At 35.4% G+C, this 22,209-nt stretch overlaps 1 protein-coding gene across 1 annotated transcript in view; it reads left to right on the top strand.

The window, feature by feature from the left end:
• Window positions 1–19,889, top strand: part of LOC141089155 (T cell receptor alpha chain MC.7.G5-like) — a 672,858-nt gene extending 652,969 nt beyond the window's left edge. The window contains exons 5-8 of the mRNA XM_073575475.1: window positions 15,327–15,590; window positions 16,079–16,150; window positions 16,992–17,099; window positions 19,511–19,889. Of these exons, the coding sequence (XP_073431576.1) occupies window positions 15,327–15,590; window positions 16,079–16,150; window positions 16,992–17,098 (443 nt within the window). The 3' untranslated portion in view covers window position 17,099; window positions 19,511–19,889. The remainder of the gene's footprint in view (window positions 1–15,326; window positions 15,591–16,078; window positions 16,151–16,991; window positions 17,100–19,510) is intronic.
• The last annotated feature ends 2,320 nt before the right edge of the window (window positions 19,890–22,209 follow it).

The following is a 22,209-nucleotide window of genomic DNA, read 5'->3' as shown; positions in this document are numbered from 1 at the left end:
GCTGTGGTGTTCTTCCAATGTATGCACATTGTTTACATCTGGCTTCTGCTGAAGAAGATATCGGCTTCTCGGCTGATTGGTGGGGGAACCAGTTGTCAGACCTTCTCTGGTTCCAAACTGATGACGTATTCCATGAATAGGGATAGGTTATCGATACCTTAGCACCAGACAACTCCTTTAAGTTGACTGAAAGGCAATATTCCCGCGACAGATATTTATTAGAAAAATAATGAAATGTGAGAGTCCTAAGTGGTTGATGCCTTATAATGGCTAACTGAAAAGATGGTAATATATAGCAAGCTTTCGGGACTACTCAGGACCCTTCATTAGGTTTAGTAAAGCATAAAATCTGAAATCACATACTTATATTTTATTCTTCATATTTTAATAAGTAAATTAATGACATAAATCCAGACATGTATATATGATCCGCAGGGCATCACTTTACACAAAGGTTTTAGACAGGATATGTTTCAATGTGTGAATTTTGCTGGTAGCAAACTGATATTTGGCAAAGGAACCATTGTGACTGTGATGCCCAGTGAGTATTCATGTTTCTGATCTAAGATATTATCAGCGAAGGATGTATAATATAATATATATGATAAGATATGAATACTGTATATAATGTAGGCATAGTCAGACATTGCTCAGACATCCACATGGGTACAATGTTATTCTACTACGACCATATAGAAATCAGGGACTGAGATTAATTTTAAAGCTGATACATTTCTCATCAGTTGAAGACAACAGTTTTCACCTCATGGACACCTGTCTAAGGCTAAAGCTCTACATTGACGTGAAGTCATCCAATTATCAAGCATCCTCAATGATTCTCTATGAGGCAATAAGATAAAGACAATTTCATTGGGGAAATTATAACAGCTGTATATTAGTTTTTGCACCTTCATTACAATAGAAAAATAGATTATAAAAAAAAATATTAGAATAACAGTCATCAGAAAGGTACCATGGTATAACAGTCATTTCTATGTGGCTAGTCAACTGAGCATGAATTGTAATATGGCTACTGTGAGCCTGTGGATACAGGATGCGGGTCTAGGTTGTTGTAATGAAATGTGTCATTGTGCAAATAACTTTGGACAGAAGATGATTTTTGGATCAGGCACCAAGCTAACTGTCAAACCTAGTAAGTTGTGATCTGTATATATAACAGCTCTGGCAAAAATTAAGAGACCACTTTCAAATGTTTGGTTTGTCTGATTTTTCTCTTTATAGGTTTTGAGTACAATGTAAATTGTTCTTTTAGTCTACAAACTTCTGACAACATGTCTCCGAATTTCCAAGCATTAAATTTTTTTTTCTGAAAAGGAGAAATGGTCAAAATAAAAAAACAAACAAACAGTGCTTTCATACCTCAAATAATGCGAAGAAAACAAGTTGATAATCATTTAGTAACAACAATACTAATGTTTTAACTCAGGAAGAGTTCAGAAATCAATATTTTGTGGAATAACCACGATTTTTAAAACCAGCTTTCATGCGTCTTGGCATGCTTTCTACCAGACTTTCACACTGCTTCTGGGCCAAAAATGTAAGCAGTTCTTCTTTGTTTGATGGCTTGTGACTATTCATCAACCCCCTCTTTACATTCCAGAGGTTTTCAATGGGGTTCAGGTTTGGAGAATGGGCTGCCCATGACAGGGTTTTGATGTGGTGGTCTCTTGCATTGTCCTATCTACTGTACATTAGTGTGTGGTTAGTATAATCGCCATATATACTACATGAGAAAGTGACTTTTAATACATTAGTAGATGAATTCATTTTGATTCAAATAATCAATATTTTAAGAGATCCGGTCTAATTCCCTAAAAAGCTCGCCAATCAAGTTGGGTGTGACACTGTTCTTGTAATATTGTGCATCACTGTGGTAATTATAATACTGGGACATTTATATTCGGTCGTGGAACCAAACTGGAAGTGAGACCAAGTGAGTATATAATAAGAATGCATGGAAAAGAACAGTAAAAATAATTTATGTAATGCAATGGTCTTCAAATAGGGTCACAGGTCACTATGATATATTAATGTCCTGTGTGCAGCTCATTATGTTGCATTAATTAATTTATTTCATAATTAAATCATTTGAAAAATTAATCTTACGAGTATAAACAGGATATAGTAACAGTTGTTCAAATTGTGAGCAAACACAGGACTTCCAGCCTTGCTCGAGTGGCTTAACGAAACCCTTATTAATTATACTCCCCCACAAAATAGTGGTTTATGAAAAGTCAGTTATATTTATTAAGCCATTCTTTATATATTTCTGTATATATTTTAATATTTTTGGATTTTTTTAAATGCACTATATACATAGTAAATATAATATAGTAAGTGATCAAATATTTATCAGAGAAAACACAAATGATATGAATATAGTACATTTAATTAAAAAAAATTATAAAGTATCTACTCTATATGCAAAGTATCCATAGAGCAGATAATATGGGCAGAAGTAAAGCTGCATCCTGATCATACCTACCATCAGGAATGGGAGGGAATTATCTGACCAATGGGTCAGTATGGAGTCTAATCTGAATTTTATTAAAATTCTGTCAACTTTTAGCAAATGAGAAAGCCTTGGCTGTTGTCTGTGGGGTTTATAGAAAAGGAACATATCATTGTGTGACTATAGCACCAGTAAACTTATATTTGGATCAGGAACTACCCTGATTGTGTCACCTAGTAAGTATTACAGTTATTACATATTGTGACATGCAAGAAAGCACGTAAGAGTAAAATATTTTTTACTTTTGAGATGTATTTGCTAACATTTATCAGATTTAGAACAATACAAAAACTTGGTGATAATCAGGCCTGACATGGGGTAATAGCAAGTTCTTGTGCTGAACAAGCATTGGAAACAATATTTCATTAAATATTGCCAATTCCTGTAGCCGATCCTAACCGTTTTACAAGACCGGAGGGAGGACGGAGCTCATTGCACTCTTTTAGTAACATTTAGGTGGTATATATGGGGTCTGAAGATGGGCAGATGACTTACTGGAAATCACTGTAACTGAGATATCACAATGTTATTGCAAATTTTGGCCAAAATTGTTCTTCTTGAAAATTTCCCTATATGTATAGACACAGCAGAAGTTACATATTGTAGTTCTGTCTTGTAAGGTTAATGTAATGAACCTTCACAGTGTGAGAATACTGCTGGCTGGAAAATAACCTTTGGATCAGGAACCAAACTGAATGTTCTTCCCAGTAAGTCAGTCATGTTGGATTGCTAACACCTGATGTTCTTTCAATTCGTAGAAATTAGATTTAAGTCACATATTTAGTTTTAATGATCCTTTCAGAATTAATCTTACGAGTAAAAAGTCAAAAGTTATTGATGTAGACAAATACCACCAATTCCACCATTAAAAAATGTTCTGATAGTTTATTTCATCTTTTCAGTTTGATCATTTAAATTAATGCTCCCCCATTGATATTTTAATACTGGGGCTCTGAGATTATCTCACTATCCCTGTACGATATTGTAAGTCTAGAAGGGTAACAAGAAGTTATGGATAAATCTACCTAAAACATATCTATTTTATACCAGTTTCATAAATTTATAGTGATTAGTTTTGTTTTTACTTTGAGTGGAGCCATTTTTACCCCTCTAAGTAATATGTGTGTATATGGTATATGTGTCTGTGTTATTGCCCTGCAGTATATCACTGTGTAATAATCTTAACAAGCTTACTTTTGGAAAAGGAACTAAATTAATTGTAAATATTGGTAAGTGTCCAATAGTACTTTATGATATTCCTACAGGATAAGTATAAAAAAGATAATTTACCATATTATTTGTAGAAATACTTTGTTATTGTTTGATTACAATTGACCCTTTAGGACAGCCATACAATCCCTATGAAACAACAACATCCTACATTAAGCATCCACCATTAAATCATGGTAATTAGTCAATTTTTGAGGAGTTGGAAAGGTTGTAGAATGCAGAGGGAAGAATTGTGCTGAGAGCATAACTTTGGACTTCTAAGATTAGTGAGTATTTTTTTTTTACTGGTTTAATTTAGATAATTCTTTAGCACCAATATTGAGTAAACCTATTTTTCTTTCATATGTGCATTAGTATTTCTAATCTAATATTTATTCTACGTTTGCAAATTGAACCAAACTAATAGTGAATATTAGTGAGTGCTTGTTATGTGATGTGTATGTATGGAGTGTTAGGTGTAATAAAATGTACCATTATCACTTAATAATGCACCCTTATTAAAATGACAGAAGAAAGCATAAAAAGACATAGAAATCATAAGTAGGAATACATATGCAATAATGTTTTGATAAAGAAAAGTACACCTTATTATTGGAAAGCGTACTTAAAGATAATTTTTGGCATCTACTCAAAGAGGAGATCCCAAGAGGGAAAAAAACACCAGATTCCCGCGCTGCTATATTTCAACCAGCAAATGGAGGAAATCCAGTAGATTGTAGAAATTGGTTCCAATATCAGTACTTTATAAAGTACTGATATTGGAACCAATTTCTACAATCTACTGGATTTCCTCCATTTGCTGGTTGAAATATAGCAGCGCGGGAATCTGGTGTTTTTTTCCCTCTTGGGATCTCCTCTTTGAGTAATGGAAGCAGACGCTGTCTGTCTACACCATCCTGCTGCAGCTTCATTGCATGTGACTAAGCGCATACCGTAGTTGTGGCTTTACACAACTATTAAGGGTGAGTACCCTGCACAATTTAATTTATATTCATTATATCTGCACTGGTAAGGCCCTATGGGCGCGCTTTTGTGGTTTTTTTATCTTTATTTTTGGCATCTAAAAATCTTCAGGTGAAAGGTAAAGGCTAGCACACACATTAGATTAAAGATGGCCAAATCTGTTGATTTTGTATGGACCAGTCGAACATCTAATGTGTATAGGGTCCAACTGACTCTCTTCCAGCAGATGTCAGGGAGAGACGGATCAGGCAGATTGAATGTAAACGCCTGATTATTTTTGTTCTCCCGGGAGATAAACCACCACCATAGGTGTCTGACACAGGCTTGCTCCCTCATCCCCAACTGAACATTGATGTATAAGAGAGAATCGGGAGAGATGGCTGTAAATGAGTGTCAGCCTACAGCCATCTTAGTTGTATGGGCACCTTTAGTGATGTATATTTGCAAAGGTCATATTTGGTAATTTGGTACTGGAACACAATAATTTGTGACACAGAGTAAGTGTAATATAGATTCTGCTCTAAGGCATCATGGTGGCTCAGTGGTTATCACTGCAGCTTTGCAATGCTGGGGTTCATGGGTTCAAATCCCATCAAGGACAACATCTGCAAGGAGTTTGTATGTTCTCCCCATGTTTGCTTTGGTTTTCTCTGGGTTCTCCGGTTTTCTCTCACACTTCAAAGACATACTGATCGGGAATCTAGGTAGTGATCCCCATTGGGGACAGTGATGATAATGTCTGTAAAGCGCTGCGGAATAAAATAGCACTATATAAGCAAAGCATAATAAATACATAAATACTCTAGTACTGGCCTAGCTGTACATAGTGAATGCTTTAGCGTTAATGAAGGAGAACAAATCACTGTGTGACCACAATGCTAGAAGACTCATATTTGGATCCGGAACAACTCTAATTGTATTGCCCAGTGAGTATTATAGTACACATCCCGTAGATATTTGTGTAAAATCTCTCTAAAAAGAGGTTTTCATTTTTAAGTTTGGGAATTAGTCTATCATTGCATTGGTAGCATAAAACCACACAGCCCAACAATTGGGTGATAATCAAGCCATTAATGGCAGATAGAATGCCATTACATTACAGTTAGTGGAGGTCAAACATATCATTCCCAGTCATCTTTGGTTTAATGAGAAATCTTGTGAAGTGTAGAAGGCGTTAGTCCTAGTTCTCTGGATAATTGGTAATTTAGAAAGTCACTGTGCAAAAAAAGGAGCAGCAGTCATGAGATACTGTTCTTGCTTCTTCATCTTGAGGACCCCCAGAAGTGACAGCATGATGCCACGTCATGCTATAAGCCATCACACAATATTATGGGCATACACCTTTAATGATAAATTCAGTAAATCCCTTTACCTAAAGAAAAATGAATAATGGCGCACTGTCTAGCCACTTTCAGTAAGCTCTTTAGTCCATTTTCATGTGTTTTAATTATTGAGTGTCAGTGTGAAAGTTTTGTACCTGTGTTGTAACACTGTGTGATACTGGTAGGAAACTTACATTTGGAAAAGGAACCAAGTTAATAGTGAATATTGGTGAGTGCGCATTAATATTATAGTGAGATTCTTATGTACAGTATATATAAAATAGTATTATCAGATACACAAAAATTAACATCACGCAATATAGGTTCATTATTGTATAGGTCATTACTGTATACATTTAATAAAAGATAACTTGTATGGAAATTTTAGGATTTTTTTATAATTAAATTCATTGCTCCTGAGTCCTAAATGTATTAAATCATATATCCAACAAATACAAAACTGAGAACTAATTAGAATGGTCATAAATAGTAGTTATAGCAGATGAGTTTTCGCAATTAATAACAATCAGTGATCACAATTTCCATCTGAATAATAATAATTTTATTTATATAGCGGCAACATATTCCGCAGCATTTTCCAATTCAGAGGGTACAAGTACAAACAATAAAGACATGACAGAGTAACACTTAATTCTACAATTTGCACAAGAGTGAGGGCCCAGCTCGCAAGCGAACAATCTATAAGAAGGTAAAGGGGACAAAAACGCTAAAAATTGGTTGCACTGTGTGGCCCTTATGGTCCAAATATCTGGCGGGGCGCTTTTTTTTAAAAAAAAAACTTAAATTACTTTGAATGTGGAACTAAAAGGATTAATAAAGTAGTTCCAATAAAAAAATCCCCCAAAAATAGTATTGTTCTTTTTATCATACAATTGGCTTTATATAATAATCAGAATAATAGAAATCATTGGTAATCAATCAGAAGTAGATGTAAATACGGAGAACATTGACGTTACTACTAATGTACGTGGCTGCATAAAGCATTCTTGCTTTCCTGTGTGTCACTGTGCTAATGTTAATGACAAACTTATATTTGGAAAAGGGACTAAACTTTTGGTAAATCCAGGTGAGCTGGCCTCTAGTGCTTTCCAAGGAATGTATAAATGTTTCCTTATTTAAGGACAGCACCGAATATTAAAATAGGATTAGAATACACCCTGCAACCAAGCAGTTTTCTGCTTTTTATATTTTTTTCTTTTTTATGTTTACAGTTATAGATATTTATTTTATAGTCAAATTCATCACTACGATGCCTATGTTTAATTATGCCATTTGGCGTTTCATATGCCAGTCTTAATGAAGGGAGTGCCTCATTCATTAAGGAATGGGTGCCTCTTTAATGAATTTGGCGCGTTCGTCAAATTCAGTGCACTTTTTTTTTATCAGACTGACAATGAATATGGAGCTGTAAGACTAATAAATAAATAATTGCAAAATTTAAAATATATCCAAAGAACAGGTAGAAATAAAATTGTTTTTTTTTTTTTTTTTTTTTCTTTATACTCTGCCATTGTAAAATAATCACAATAATAGAAATCATTGATAATCACTCAGAAGTAGTTATTATGGGGGCCTTTGAAGTTTCAAGTTTGTTGCTATATTCTTGCTATGCTGTGCGCCACTGTGATAATGCTAATTACAAACTTATATTTGGAAAAGGGACTAAACTTTTGGTAAATCCAGGTGAGTTGGCTTTTAGTATTTTCCAATTAATTTTTAAATATTTGCTTATTTTAAGGACAGCACAGAATATTAAAATAATACATTCAGATGGTTAAGAATATAACCCATAACCCAACCGTTTTCTCTTTTTTTAATCTTTTTTTGTATTTAGAATTATATATTTATCCCATAATCATGACAACTATGTTTAAATAGAGATTCTGGCGCATATTCACTAAGATTGATGTTTTGTATACCCAAGTTAATGTAGGGGCTGCTGGTGTAAAATGTGACAAATTCATGTGCTCTTTAATGAATTTGGCATATCTTTAAGCTGCCATGCACCATTGCCAGGCAAGTAAACCCAACCGGCTGGCTTATATGTTTGTCAAAAGTTATACCACTCTTGTATAAATTATCATGAATGGCCGGGATTTATTGGCCACGGATTTTCCCTGCTGAGCTCCATTCATATTTTAAAAACTTTGCTGAGCTGGCCAAGACAGGTGTATAAATGCCAAAAAAAACCCAGTATTTTTGTGCAAAAATTTAGCAACGTTTCAAGCTGTTTTCAAAAGAATTTTAGTGAAAATTTCTTGATGAATTGGGGCCTCAGTCTAAATTTTGAACCTGCAGCAAAGTGCAATTCTATAATAAATAGGATTATATGTGTAAAGCTGCATGAACCAGTAACCAGCCAGTACCAGTATGTGTACAGAAGTGCTAATGAGTGCATGGAGTGCTGAGGAAAATTAATGAAAGAAGGAATGAAATGTTGAGCAGATATGTAGGAAAAGAGAAACTGAGAGAAGTTAGGAGGTATGATAGGCCTGCCTAAAAAGATGTGATTTTAGGGGATGTTTAAAAGAGTGGATACTGAGAATTAACAGGATTGTCTGAGGTAACACATTCCAGAAACCAGGTGCAGCATGACAAAAGTCTTGGAGCCAGAAGTTATAGTTTCAGATAATGTAGGTTGTTAGAAAAAGAGAGGAAGCATCCAGGATCCTGGGAGACTACAAATCGCAATCTAGCATGTGTGAGCAAAATTTCATTTTAGTTGAAATAGGAGAAAAACAAATCACAGACTACAGTGACATATTCAGCAAAAGTTCAAACCTACGCGTTTCGAACAATACAGTTCTTGATAATTGCATATATCGTGCCGTAACTAAGAACTATATTGTTTGAAACGCGTAGGTTTCAACTTTTGCTGAATATGTCACTGTAGTCTGTGATTTGTTTTTGTCCTATTTTAACTAATAAATAAGGAACTTTACTCACACATGTGCAGGAACGTGTTTTGGAGTCTCCAGGATCCTGATGATTATTACCTCTTTCTAGTTTCACCTACAAGCCGGCAGGTTCCTTACATAGTGCATGAGTGGGATGCGTAAGGAATTATGCTGGTGAGCTACATCCTTCTCTCTTTTTATGGAGGATATTAGTCTTTGATCATGTATTAGACCATGTATTTGTGCGATGGTGTAAAGTGATGGGGTAAATGAGAAATATCAAACAAGATAATATTTGTTGCTAGAGCACAACTATTTGTGACACCAACTAAGTCTGCTATAGATTACACTTAGGTACTGGCAAAGCCATCTGTACAATGAAGCATTAAACGCTAGAGGGATAATGAAAAGAAACCTAACACCGTGTGTACACAGTAGTAGAAAACTGATATTTGGATCTGGAACCTCTTTAACTGTGTTGCCTAGTGAGTATTACAGTGTATCAATCATAATTTTCCTATGATTTTTTTTTTTTCATTTTAGAATTATTTATGCTATTACTTTAATCACAGTGATCAAAATCCGAAAAAAAAAATCCAATATACTTTGATATAAACATTGGTAGGATACAACTGACAAATACTATAGGTCGAGATCACATTAGAAGCGACAATTTGTCAAGTGTGAAGTTGCCATCAAACATGCAGATTTTGGTGCATTGTCTAATACAGTTTCTTTAGTAAAAATATTGTAGTAGATGCTAAGAAGACGGGTATCAGACTTCCCTTTATACTTTTCCTTTTAGTTAATTTCATTTTTACCAAAAAACTGTGTGTGTGATTACAGCCGAAGTGATTTGTTTTTGCAATGGTGTGAACTGGGGTGGAAATTGGGGAGCAGGTACAAAGCTGACGTTTGCTACTGGAACACAACTAATGGTCACACCAAGTAAGTTGTGATGTTTAGAAAAGTGGCTTTAGAAAACAAATTATAACACCATTCCAATGTTTTAACAATAGAATAATGGTGGTAGGTAGATATATATGCAAATGTAGATACATATTATTTTAACATATATTAATTAAACATATATACATGTTTGATTAATACACTACTAAAATAACTGAAGTAATATTTTGATGAATTTATGCTGTTTTTTCCAAATCACTACAAAGTTTGTCCCTAGAAGCATTGAGCTCAGTCCTTCTAGGGCAAAACAAAGTCTAATATATTGTATCTGGTGGAGAATTAAAAAACATAGCTATATACCATTATATTATAGCGCTGCACAGTCTTATCATGCTAAGTGTGCCAGGTCTGCAGCTTTATAAAATAGTAATGGCCAAAGAAATGGCAGCAAGAGTCAACCACTCCACTGGCAGTAAGAGCCAGCAATGACGAACAGCCAGAGCAATGGCTAGGATCAGATATAACGCTAATTCGGCAATTTAAACTTTTAGATGCTAAACTATGAAATCCTGATTTTCTTTTACCCATACTTTAAATGGCATAAAAAAATACTGGTTTTATTTTTTTACTTATTATCCTGTCTCACAAAAGAAGCGACCAAAAAAGTTACATTTGTCCCAAGATATACCCAAAAGACATACCAAATGTTAAGCCATTCCACAAACATGGAAAATGGTGACATAAAACAGTGGTGTAGAATATTAGTGTTGGATGTCATTTCAATACTTTTTACTTCTTGTACTTTAGTTGGTAGTAGTACAGAGCATTAGGTTTTTTTACATTTTTTATTAAACTGGCTTCAATATGGAGCTGAACAAACTAATGTATACCATAAGTACAAAATAATTACAAAATAAAAATAGCAACATTTTTATAACAAGTAGAAATAGAATTTTTTTTACTTTATGCTATTTATGTTTTATAATTTCCACAATAATAGAAATAATCAGTAATCAATCAGTAGTTGTATGTCGGCTTTTAAAGTTACAATTGTGGCTACACGAAGTATTCTTGCTATACTGCGCGTCACTGTGCTAATGTTAATGCCAAACTTATATTTGGAAAAGGGACTAAACTTTGGGTAAATCCAGGTGAGTTGGCCTCTAGTGTTTTCCAATAACTTTTTAAATGTTTGCTTATTTTTAAGGACAGCACCGAGTATTAAGATAACAGGTTCTGATTGATAATGGATTAGAATACACCCTACAACACAAGTAGATTTCTATTTTTATATATTCAGTCATAGATGGTTTTTTTTACAATCAAATCCATGACTACAATGACTATTTAATTAGACATTCAGGCCCTGATTCATTAAGATCTGGGGTTTTGTATGACCCTAATTCTTTAAGAAGTATGTGCCTCTTTAGTGAAGTTGGCGCATCTTTCAACTGCCGAGCGCCATTTTTTTTTATTGAACTGACTTTGACTATCAACCTGAAACGGCTAATTAATTCATAACTTAAAAATTTCCTTGTAGAAATAGGATTTAATTAGACCATTCATTTCTTCATATATTTAGACTGACTCTTCATATGCCACTCTTAATAAACTAAGGAGTAAGCTGGAGTAGGAAGTGCCTAATATTCATTAAGAAGCATGCATCTCTTTTTAAATTTGGCACATCTTTTACCTTCAGTGTCCTTTTGTTCTAAATCAAACTGACTTACATGGAACTGAAAAACTACTTAATAGGAAATTACAAAATTAAAAATATAAAAAAAGGTAGAAAAATATAATTTTTAATTTTTACTCTTGATATTGTATAATAATCAGAGTAATAAAAATAATTGATAATCACTTAGTAGTTGTTATTATGGAGGCCTTTGAAGTTACAAGGCTGTTTCTAAATTCTTGCTATACTGTGCGTCACTGTGCTAATGTTAATTACAAGCTTTTATTTGGAAGAGGGACTAAACTTTTGGTAAATCCAGGTGAGTTGGCCTCTGGTATATTATTATGATTTTTAAAAGTTTGCTTATTTTTATGAAAGCACATATTTTCTTTTTTTCATCTATTTTTTTACATTTTCAGCTATAGTTTTTTTTTTCTACAACAAAATGTTATCATCCCAACAAATATGCTCATTTAGACATTCAGGCACCGATTCATTTAGACTGGCGACCTGCGTTTTGTACCCCAGTGTTAATGATAGGATTGCTGGTGTAAGATGCAACCATTTTATTATTACGAGGCATGCGCTCTTTAATGAATTTGGTGAATATTACAGGTGCTGGGCACCATTGCCAGGAATGTACGTCAGCCCCTCGCTTTTTGTCAGAATTTACTTCACATTTATGTGTAAATTATGATGAATTTATTGGGATCATTTGGCCATGACCCATCCCAAATGAGGTCCACTCACTTTTCAAAAACTTGGTGGATCTGGCCAGGCCAAGTATTCAAATGTCAAAAGAAGCAAAATTTTGTGCAAAAATTTGGCAGCATTTAAGGCAGTTTTACTGCAGAATTCTGGAGAAAACTGCTTGATAAATTGAAATCTCAGTCACCGACATTTTGAAACTGCAGATTAATTAAATTTCAAGTTGGTAAATTGTTATCTTGAAACTAGAGATACATATTCTAACAGAAAAGGGATATTAGAAAAATAAGCATGATGTAAATTAATTTTTTCACTATGAAGCTACCTGACTGTATTATTAGGGGTTGTTTTATTGCACATCGGTTTACCACTGTGTATACTGGTGTTGGATACGGAAAACTTGTTTTTGGGTCTGGTACAAAACTTTTCGTTAAGTCTGGTAAGTGCTTCAGATAAAAAGAGCATTTTTTCCACATTAAGTAGGTTATATGCAAAAATTCAAACCTCTCTTTTTGCCTCAAATTTTTGAGTATTGAAAATATTTTTTTTCCTAGGTTTTGATTTCTTTTGTTAGTTAAGATGTAGCTATAGATGATAAATTCAATGACAAGCTAACTCAATGTGATCATATTAGAAAATAAGAATACCTAATAACTCATATTTATCTCAGAAATATATCTTGAACATTTAATAGTTTTAAATAGCCAATAATTTAAAAAAAAACTATTGTGAATTTTTTAGTCCTGGTATTTTGTTTCTAAAATGAACTTAAATTCTCATATTCTGTGTTTCTTTTTTTGGACCTAATCACTACACCCTGTAAGAGGTTATCAAATGAACAACATTTATAGGTCTATGATCGGTGTTGAGTTCAACTTTTTGGATCATCCCTGATCCTAAGAATTGAGGTTTCAAAGTCCCAAGTGATTGGAGCAATAATGTGCATGTGTGACCATCGTTCTGTTCACTCCTATAGATAGAGGGGAGCAATAGTGTGCATGTGTCCATTCACTCCTATAGATAGAGGGGAGCAATAGTGTGCATGTGTGGCTACGGCTCCATTTGCGCCTATTGGTGTATTGGTGTAGGGGAGCATTAGTGTGCATGTGTGACCCCCACTCCGTTTATGCCTATTGGTATAGGGGAGCAATAGTATGCATGTCTGACCACCGCTCCGTTAACTCCTATAGGTATAGGGGAGCAATAGTGTGCATGTGTGACCACTGCTCCGTTCACTCCTATAGGTATAAGAGAGCAACAATCTGTTAACCCATTTTTTAAACATCCCAGACAAGACCTTAAAATATTGGAGACCTTATGAATATCTTCTCTAATTTCTTGCAAGAGGCATAGCAATATGATTACAAGATCTGATTATGAGTTTGTTTATATTCAGTTACCATGGAGACATATCATTCTGCATAAGAGCTGTAGCTTCATTTTTCATTTTAGACTCCAATGCTTTTTCAGCAATACTAATTGTTTCAATGATGAGCATAGCCTTGATTAAGTGTCACTAGTAAAAGTAGACATGGGTTATTAAACTAATGAAATAATAAAGCAAATACATTAAAAATTAAAGGTGAAAAATGTAGTCAACTAGAAATAGCAGCTAGCTCGTCTTCCTAAAGATGGCTATAAGTATCACCTGAAGGTATTTGCTTCATCCATATATCTGGGTGTTCTTGCCAAGCTATAAACCACGGTGCAAATACTAATTATGGTAAATTCATATTTGGACAAGGAACTCGGCTATCGGTGCTGCCCGATGAGTTTGCCACAGCAAATTCAGCATTTATCATGACAGCTGTAAAATATACTTTTTACATTCTTGAAATTATTTTGGGAAGTGTTTTCACTTCCTTGGTTTTAAATTTCCAGATAAACCCTTTAAATAAGTTCTGTTGTTTGGAAACAGATACAAAGGAATATAATTGGTGGTAGTACGGTGGGACAAATGCATAAAATGTGTTATAAAGATATAAAGATGTGGAAAAGCCAGCACTGGCAAGTAGAAGGAAAGATATTATTGTATGTATCGATATAATTCCCAAATATAAGAGGTATCTAGGTGAATAAAATACATATATATATACATGTCTAGATGCTTGCACAGCAAATCAGTAAAAAAAAATGTATTTTTTTACTGATTTGCTATGCAACCATCTATAGATAGATGATAGATAGATAGGTAGATAGATAGATATGGGATAGATAGACGATAGATAGATAGATCAATAGATAGATAGATAGATAGATAGATAGATAGGAGATAGGTAGATAGATAGATATGGGATAGATAGATGATAGATAGATAGATAGATAGATAGATAGATAGATAGATAGATAGATAGGAGATAGGTAGATAGATATGGGATAGAGATAAAGAGATACAAAAAGTAATAATAAAACATACCATACTTCTATGGTTGTGACTCTGATACATTTACATTTTGGGGGTTCCGTGTAGTGTAGTGCTGTTTAGCGGATCCATAAATGTTAAACATCGGCCATACCATAGTGTAAGGAAGTTCACCAATGTGATGATGATGGTGTCAGAAAACTGGCATTTGGAAGAGGAACTTTTCTGTCTGTCAGTCTCAGTAAGTGTCTATCAGTCACTAATAGTTGCAGAAATATTATCTAATGTGTGTCAATAATCACATTGTGTTCTATACATTACATTATATCTATATCACTAATAGGTCTGATTCCGTTTTAAATACAAAAAGTGATTTTCAGTTAATAGAAGGGTGTTCCTCCTTTTAGGACCACTCTTTAGCCAAAGCAGAGAGATACTACAGATTGATCCTCTCATTAATCGAAAATAGCTACAGAGTTTAATCATAGGACTCCAATGTAAAGGCAAGAGGACTGTTAAAATACTGTGCTGTGCTATACTTAAGCATCTCAACACCGAGTATTATATACGCTACATGTGGTGAGACATTTTACTTACTAACATGATACTGTGTCAACCAAATATAAGTTGGAGAAACTGATTTTGAATATTTGTGCATATAACCACAAAACAAACAATTAACCATCATCCTGTTTCTGTTTTTCAGGAACATCCCGCACCATCCCTTCTGTATATCGGCTGGAGGCTGACAGGCCAAAAGAGGATCTCCCGAGCACGGTTTGTCTGGTCACTGATTTCCCAAAACCAGACACAACATTGACTGTAGATGAGAAGGAGATAAAGCTGAACGAAACATCTGTGCTGGACAAGTCCACCAGTGATGTGTGGAGATACAGCGCCGTCATCTGGGACAATGACAATCCCTCCAAGGACCTGTCCTGTAAAGTGACATATGATGGAAAAGATGTCCCTCAGGAGAAGAAGACAAAAGGTACATTACATATGTTTAATCTGTACATAAAGGAATATCTGTTTGAGCTATCTATGTAGTATTTGTTCAACTATTGTCTATCTTTCCATATATCTGTCTATCTATTCATCCATTTCTACCTTCCATTAATTTTTTTTTTTACATTTTTCAAAATGATAGCGGTAGATTACATTTTGATGAGAGAATGCTATTGGTCCATCTATTTGTGTAAACCAGTTGTATGTAAAAATGACAATTACCTTAAAATGTCTTTCACATTGGAATACACGGTAGCGCTTGCACCGCACATTATCACCATTCACCTTTAACTACATCAGACATAGAAGAAATGTGGATTTCTTACTTGCATTCCACATACTGTATAGTAATGGTACTGATGCTCATGGGGGGACAGATCTGCTCTTTTAGAATCTGTTATTGGAAAAAAAACATTATTTTATTCAGTGAATAATTACTAACCACAATTTACTCTTTTACTTTTTCAGATGAAATAGCCACTACTTGTTCATCTCTAACGGTCCATGAACGATTCAGAACAAGTAAGCTTTCGCCAAATATCCTTTGACTGTATTTCACAGTAACTTACCGTAAATAGTAACTGCATTTTTTTTCTTCCTAAATGAATGTTACAAATGTCTATAAATTTGTCAGCAGTGAGGGATCAAATTACATCTGCTGCCTATAGAAGTGTATGAAGTGGGGAAACTGTAGGGAAGAAAAGCCAGAAAGGCACAAAGAAAAACTGCTGAAGCTTTTAGTGCAGAGGGAACACTGGCTAACAATGCAGGACACAGGTCTTCCCATGGCCAGAATAGTGGTATTCCTCATGTACACACATTACAGAGTACTCTGATGAGCCACATGGAAGTGCCGTTACACTTTAAGTCTAAAAATTATTTCGGGTTCATCCATTGAAATGTTCTGAACTTTACGGCATGTGGATGGGTTCCCAATTCAGTAGATAAAGTTCAGTCATTTGGTGTGTGAGTGACAAGGCGTTGCAGTTGTTCCGAGGCCCTGGAGCTTAAGGTCCCTTTAACCCATTGTGAAGACCAATACTATTAAAGACCCTTGATAGTTGTGGGTCCTGTTGAAGACTTTTGCATTGGGCCAACACGTTTCTTGTTATGCCACTCAATCTGTCATGTCGATCATTGCTCCTGTTAAACTGACAACGCCGCCAATGTGAACTGTGATCTAGCTGTCACATTCTTGCCAATACAAAGTAAGACTAGACAAAAGATACCAAATAAATCACGGCTGGAATGATCCCACCATTGGGTATTATTATCTGGGTAATTAGTAATCTTAGATCATGGTAAATGATTAAAAGTGAATGACAAAGCTTTATTAATAATTGTGTGCTTTATTCCTTCACAGACCCAAGCATGAACATGTTGTCTTTGTCAGTACTTGGGCTGAGGATGCTTACTGCCAAAGCTGTTATATTCAATCTAATAATAACCCTGCGACTTTGGTCCTCGTAAGGTGGGTGACATTTCTTTATGCTACATATCTTTTTTTTACTTATTCTTTAAAGCATTAATATTGAAAAGAAATTAAAGAATCTGTTCTTGAGCCCCTATGAATAATCATTGTAAAACTAATCTATTAATTAGATGTCATTTTAATTGAAAAAAAAAGAGTAATGTTAAGGTAATGGGTTCTGATGGACCCAATTACTGAGTCAATAACTGATTATTGGCTGCTAGACTGGCGCAATGAATTCCAGGTCTCCCATCTATGGTTCACTCACCACTAACCCTGGCAATTGCTACATATGGAGCAGAATCTCCTCTTATTAGCCATTGAATTACCTATCATATAAAATGCTTTTGCCTCCTCCAGAAAATAAAGTAAACTGCCCAGCGTGGTTTTCTTTTATAATGATGGGGAATATGTGCGATTCTGTGCCATAAAGTTGCTAATGTTGGGAGATTTTCACTGTGTGCATGCTAAAGCCATGTTCACATAGTGTTAACACAGCCCGTTCAACGCATAGCATTGACGGGCTGCGTTAGCGCTATAGAATAATATGCGTTATGCTATTCTGCTAGCGCTGATGCTTCATCAGCGCTAGTGGTGACGGAGCCTCAGACGCTGCAGCCCGCGTCCGAGGCTCCGTCAGTGAATAACGGCACGTCGCCAACGTATACTGCTTTACGGCATACATCGGCATTCATCGCGATGCGCCACATAATGGGAGTCTATGGCGGCATTAACGGACTGTGTTACACCGCGTTATACTGCGGTGTAACGCAGTCCGTTTAACGAACTGCCATAACGCAGTGTGACCCCAGCCTATATGTGAATGAGTCTTATGTGATCATCTTAATTTTGAACTTAACCCTAGCATGACCAGGCCACATTTCACATTGGCAATTACACTTTTTTCTCTCCTTTTTCCAAGAGCTATAACTAGTGATGAGCGAGTATACTCGTTACTCATGTTTTCCCGAATATGCTTGGATGTCCTCTGAGTATTTTGGCATGCTCCGAGATTTAGTTTTTGTCGACGCAGCTGCATGACTTGCAGTTGCTAGACAGCCTGAATACATGTGGGGATTCCCTAACAAACAGGAAATCCCCACTTGTATTCAGGCTGTCTAGCAGCCGCAAATCATGCAGCTGAGACGACGAAAACTAAATCTCCAAGCACGCCAAAATACTCAAAGGACACCCGAGCATGCTTGGGAAAACCCGAGCAACGATTATACTCGCTCATCACTAGCTATAAAGGTTTAATTTTTTGGTAGACATAGACAATGTTCACTGTACCCCACGTCTATTTTTTTTTCCACATTTTCAATAGATTATATGGTAATCTAGTGAAAAAATGAAATTCCAGAATTGTTATTTGAGGTTTATTTTTAAGGTGTTCAGTATATGAGTAACTTGACCTAACTACACGATTTTCCAGATCAGGATGATTACAAAACTTAAATATTATTTTCTTAGATTTTTTTTTACTGGTTTTAAAATGTAAACTTTGTAAAAGCAAACACCTTTGGTTTGTGTCCCCATTTTCCAGGTCCCAAATCGTTTTATTTTTTCTTCAGCAGAGCTGCATGAGTACCGTACTTGTTTGTTTGCATGCTGTAGTTTTCTTCCCATCGCTTTTCACAGTAATTTTTTAGACTGATCCGGTGATCTAAATCCAACTTTTTTTTTTTTTACTCTATTTACCATAAGGGATAATTCATTTTATATTTTGATGGCATTAGAAAATATATAAAATGTAATATTTTTAATTGAATTATTTTCATATAGGGAATTTTCCATCTTTTCTAATTTCCCTAGGCACCTTTATTCTGTGATTGTCAATATCGCTTCTACTGTATACTGTAATACTTTTGTATTGCTGTATATAGAAAAATGTATGATTTCCTTTGAAGTCCAGCTGCAAGCTGGACTACAAAAATGCCCCGCAAAGGCTTTTCGAAGGCCACCATGGTAATGCATCAGTAGTCCATAACTGCAGTGTTCAGACTGATAGGAACCATTTAAATTACATTATCAAAGATTGCTATGGGCAGGTGCAGAAAAGGTTTTTGTCCTGACGAAGAGGTCGTGCAGAACCTTGAAACGCGTTGACTTGTAAAAACCTGTGCTATTAAACACCTTTGATTTTACCTCGGCCATCGAGCGTTTATCAGCAGCGCGATTGAATGACACCACCTTTTGCACATAGTTTTTCCTGCAATAAAAATATTTTGTATCTTTTATTGTTGGCAGCAATAAATCTATCAATTTGGTATTTAAAATTAACAACATGTATAAAGGCAAAGAAAACAGAATGATCGTGTTTTCCTAATGCTTAAAGCCATGTTCATGTTCCATACTGTAGTTTACCTGGTGAAATATCACACGACTAATCATCTGTTCTTCTTCATCCACAGGAATTTACCTCCTGGGCTAAGTATCAGCTATACAAGGAGCCTCGATCATTTTCAGCCCTTCTGTCCAATGAAATGAAAGCCTTACTATTGTTCTGAAGCTGTATATATGTATCTATAGTGTGCTTTGTACTGTATGTATATTGTACAATTAATTTTAGGCTGGATTGAGATGATTAAAACAGGACAAAAATAATATAATCCACTATATTCAGTTAAAATTCATGTATGCACCACTTATCCTTATACGCACTGTTACCAGTACTTACTATGTTCTAGTCTTCATATGAATGTTATACTGTACACTTGTAAAATAAATGTTGCTTCCATATGATGTAAACTATATCACAAAGTTTTATTAAATCATTTATTGAAAAATAAAGTGTTTTCAATGCTTCAAGTTTATATACATATCCCTCATTGTATGACAAAGAAATGAAGCTAAAGGGTCTCTGGATATTACAAATGATCCAGCTTATAGGAAATAGCTATTGGAGGGGCCCTCCCCGATTGTGAGTCTCATATTCACTATTCTCCCCCAACCGCAAGACCATTGTTAGGAGGGTTTATAGGGAGCCATGGTTATGTCCTGCCACTGGATTCAAAGGCTACGACTGCCGAAGACATCCAAGGGCAATAAGTGGGTGTCCCACCGATCTAGTATGTTATAGCTGGAATGCCAATTTATGACATAAAAATAATGTAGGTTCACCCATATGCAAGGTTTACCCATGTTTTACTCAGTAGTTTGTCTCTTACATCAGAGCCAGGGGTTTTCCCATGAACAAATTTTATTTTGAAATAATAATTTCCACAATTGGATGAGTTTACATAAAATGTCCCTGTGCTGAGATAATCTTATAAATGTGCCCCTGCTGTGTACTGTGTAATGGCTGTGTCTGACCGTGCAGGAACATGATCTGATCATTCCACAGCTCCTGGGCAGGGGAGGAAGTAAAAGAGTATACAGACAGGACAGCACAGGATTACAGCTGATTCTTTCTTTTAGGTAAAACATTGCTTAAAAACAGGCAGGGAAATGTTTTGCCTCACAAAAAAGAATCATCTGTGAACCCATGATGTAAAGCATATATATTATTTTCCTTCCTCCCCTGTCCAGGAGCTGTGGAATGATCAGTGCATGTTCCTATACGGTCAGACAAGGCCATTAAATAAACAGCGCATTATCCTTAACAGCTGTAACTTGTTGCAGATAGACACAAAGAGATTTCAGCAAAATAGTAAAAACCATGATTTTTTTTAAAATCTCATTAAAAAAAATAGGAAAACAGGGTGGGAATAAGCCTCCAATGGGGGAGGTGCAATAAATACAAGGCTGGTTGTACTGAAGGTCAAAAAAGAGACTAACATGTTGAAAACAAATTTTACAAATAAAAACAAAATGGTTGTATAACCAGGTGTGATAATTGATTTTATGAGCTAAGTCTCAGAAAGGTATCTGTATATTATGCTTTTCAATGTAAAGTGCTTATTGCTATAATGAGGATATCAGTTGGAACAGACACCATAAAAATACAGAGCTGCTGCAAAGGTGTAGGAGTAGCATGTGATCGCTCAAGGCAGTATTAGAACAAAAAACAGTCCTATAAACAACAATGTTATATGGCTAAAGTGCTTTCAAAGTGCTAGGATTTAGAGGACAAGAGGATATGTACATCACGTGAGGAGATCATTGGTATTAAGACCTTCAGAGAGACCAAGGTAGCCACACTTCTCCAACCCCTACGCCGTTTAGCCTGAGCTTCTTCTGGGGAAGACCGTAAAAAAACACCAGTGAACACTGTAAGAAAAAAACCATTGCCAAAAAAATAATGATTTTTCATGATACAAACAGAAAAGGTAGAAGAAAAGGGCGAACAAAAAGTTGAATGTAAGCAAAAAAAGGTCTCACTAAAAACGACATCTTGTCCCACAACAAACAAGCTGCCATAGAGCTCCATCAGCGGAGAAATAAAAAAGTTATAGCTCTCAGAATAAAGCGATGCAAAACAGTTTTTTTTCTTTGAATTAGGGTTTTTTTTGCAAAAGCAGTAAAACATATAGCAAAATTATATAAATCTGGTATTGCACCAACTGAAGAATAAAGTCACCTAATCACTTATACTGCCCCAGGAACGGCGTAAAAAATAAATAAAACCAATTCTTCTCCTGTTGTTGATTTGTTCTTTCTGCCTTACAAAGCTCGCAATAAGGTGATTTATCCTGTGCTCTGCGCTGAGCCCTTACACCATGTAAATCTCTGAAATATGTGATTCAGAAGGAACCCCCAGCAGAAGATTCCTATAATGAGACATATGGAGGCACTGTGGATGTCGTCTGACAGGTGGTGTCCATCTTTTCAGGCGTGCATAACAGTGCCGTCGTCCACAGTTTTGTGCACTGTCGAAAAGAAGGACACCGCTGAACAGAAGCCATACGGAGTTCAGAGTAACTCTGCTGCCTCAGTGAATGGAACCCTCGGGGGTTTCAGCTGAATCACGTCACTCAGAGATTTAGATGGAAACTTAATCGAAAAAAATGAACTGGAGTATAAGTTGATATGCATGCAAAATAGGAGCATGTTCACACTGGCGATTAAACAGACAAAACCTAAGACAGAAACAAAATGAACATGTACCCTGATGTAAGTAAATAAGTAAAAGCAATAGTGCGTGTAAATAACATAGGGTACTTAGTAAACA

Source organism: Dendrobates tinctorius, unplaced genomic scaffold, assembly GCF_039654945.1.
Source record: "Dendrobates tinctorius isolate UK_male_01 unplaced genomic scaffold, ASM3965494v1 ptg000044l, whole genome shotgun sequence".
Classification (NCBI taxonomy): Eukaryota; Metazoa; Chordata; class Amphibia; order Anura; family Dendrobatidae; genus Dendrobates; species Dendrobates tinctorius.
This window is presented reverse-complemented; position numbering and strand designations above follow the sequence as displayed.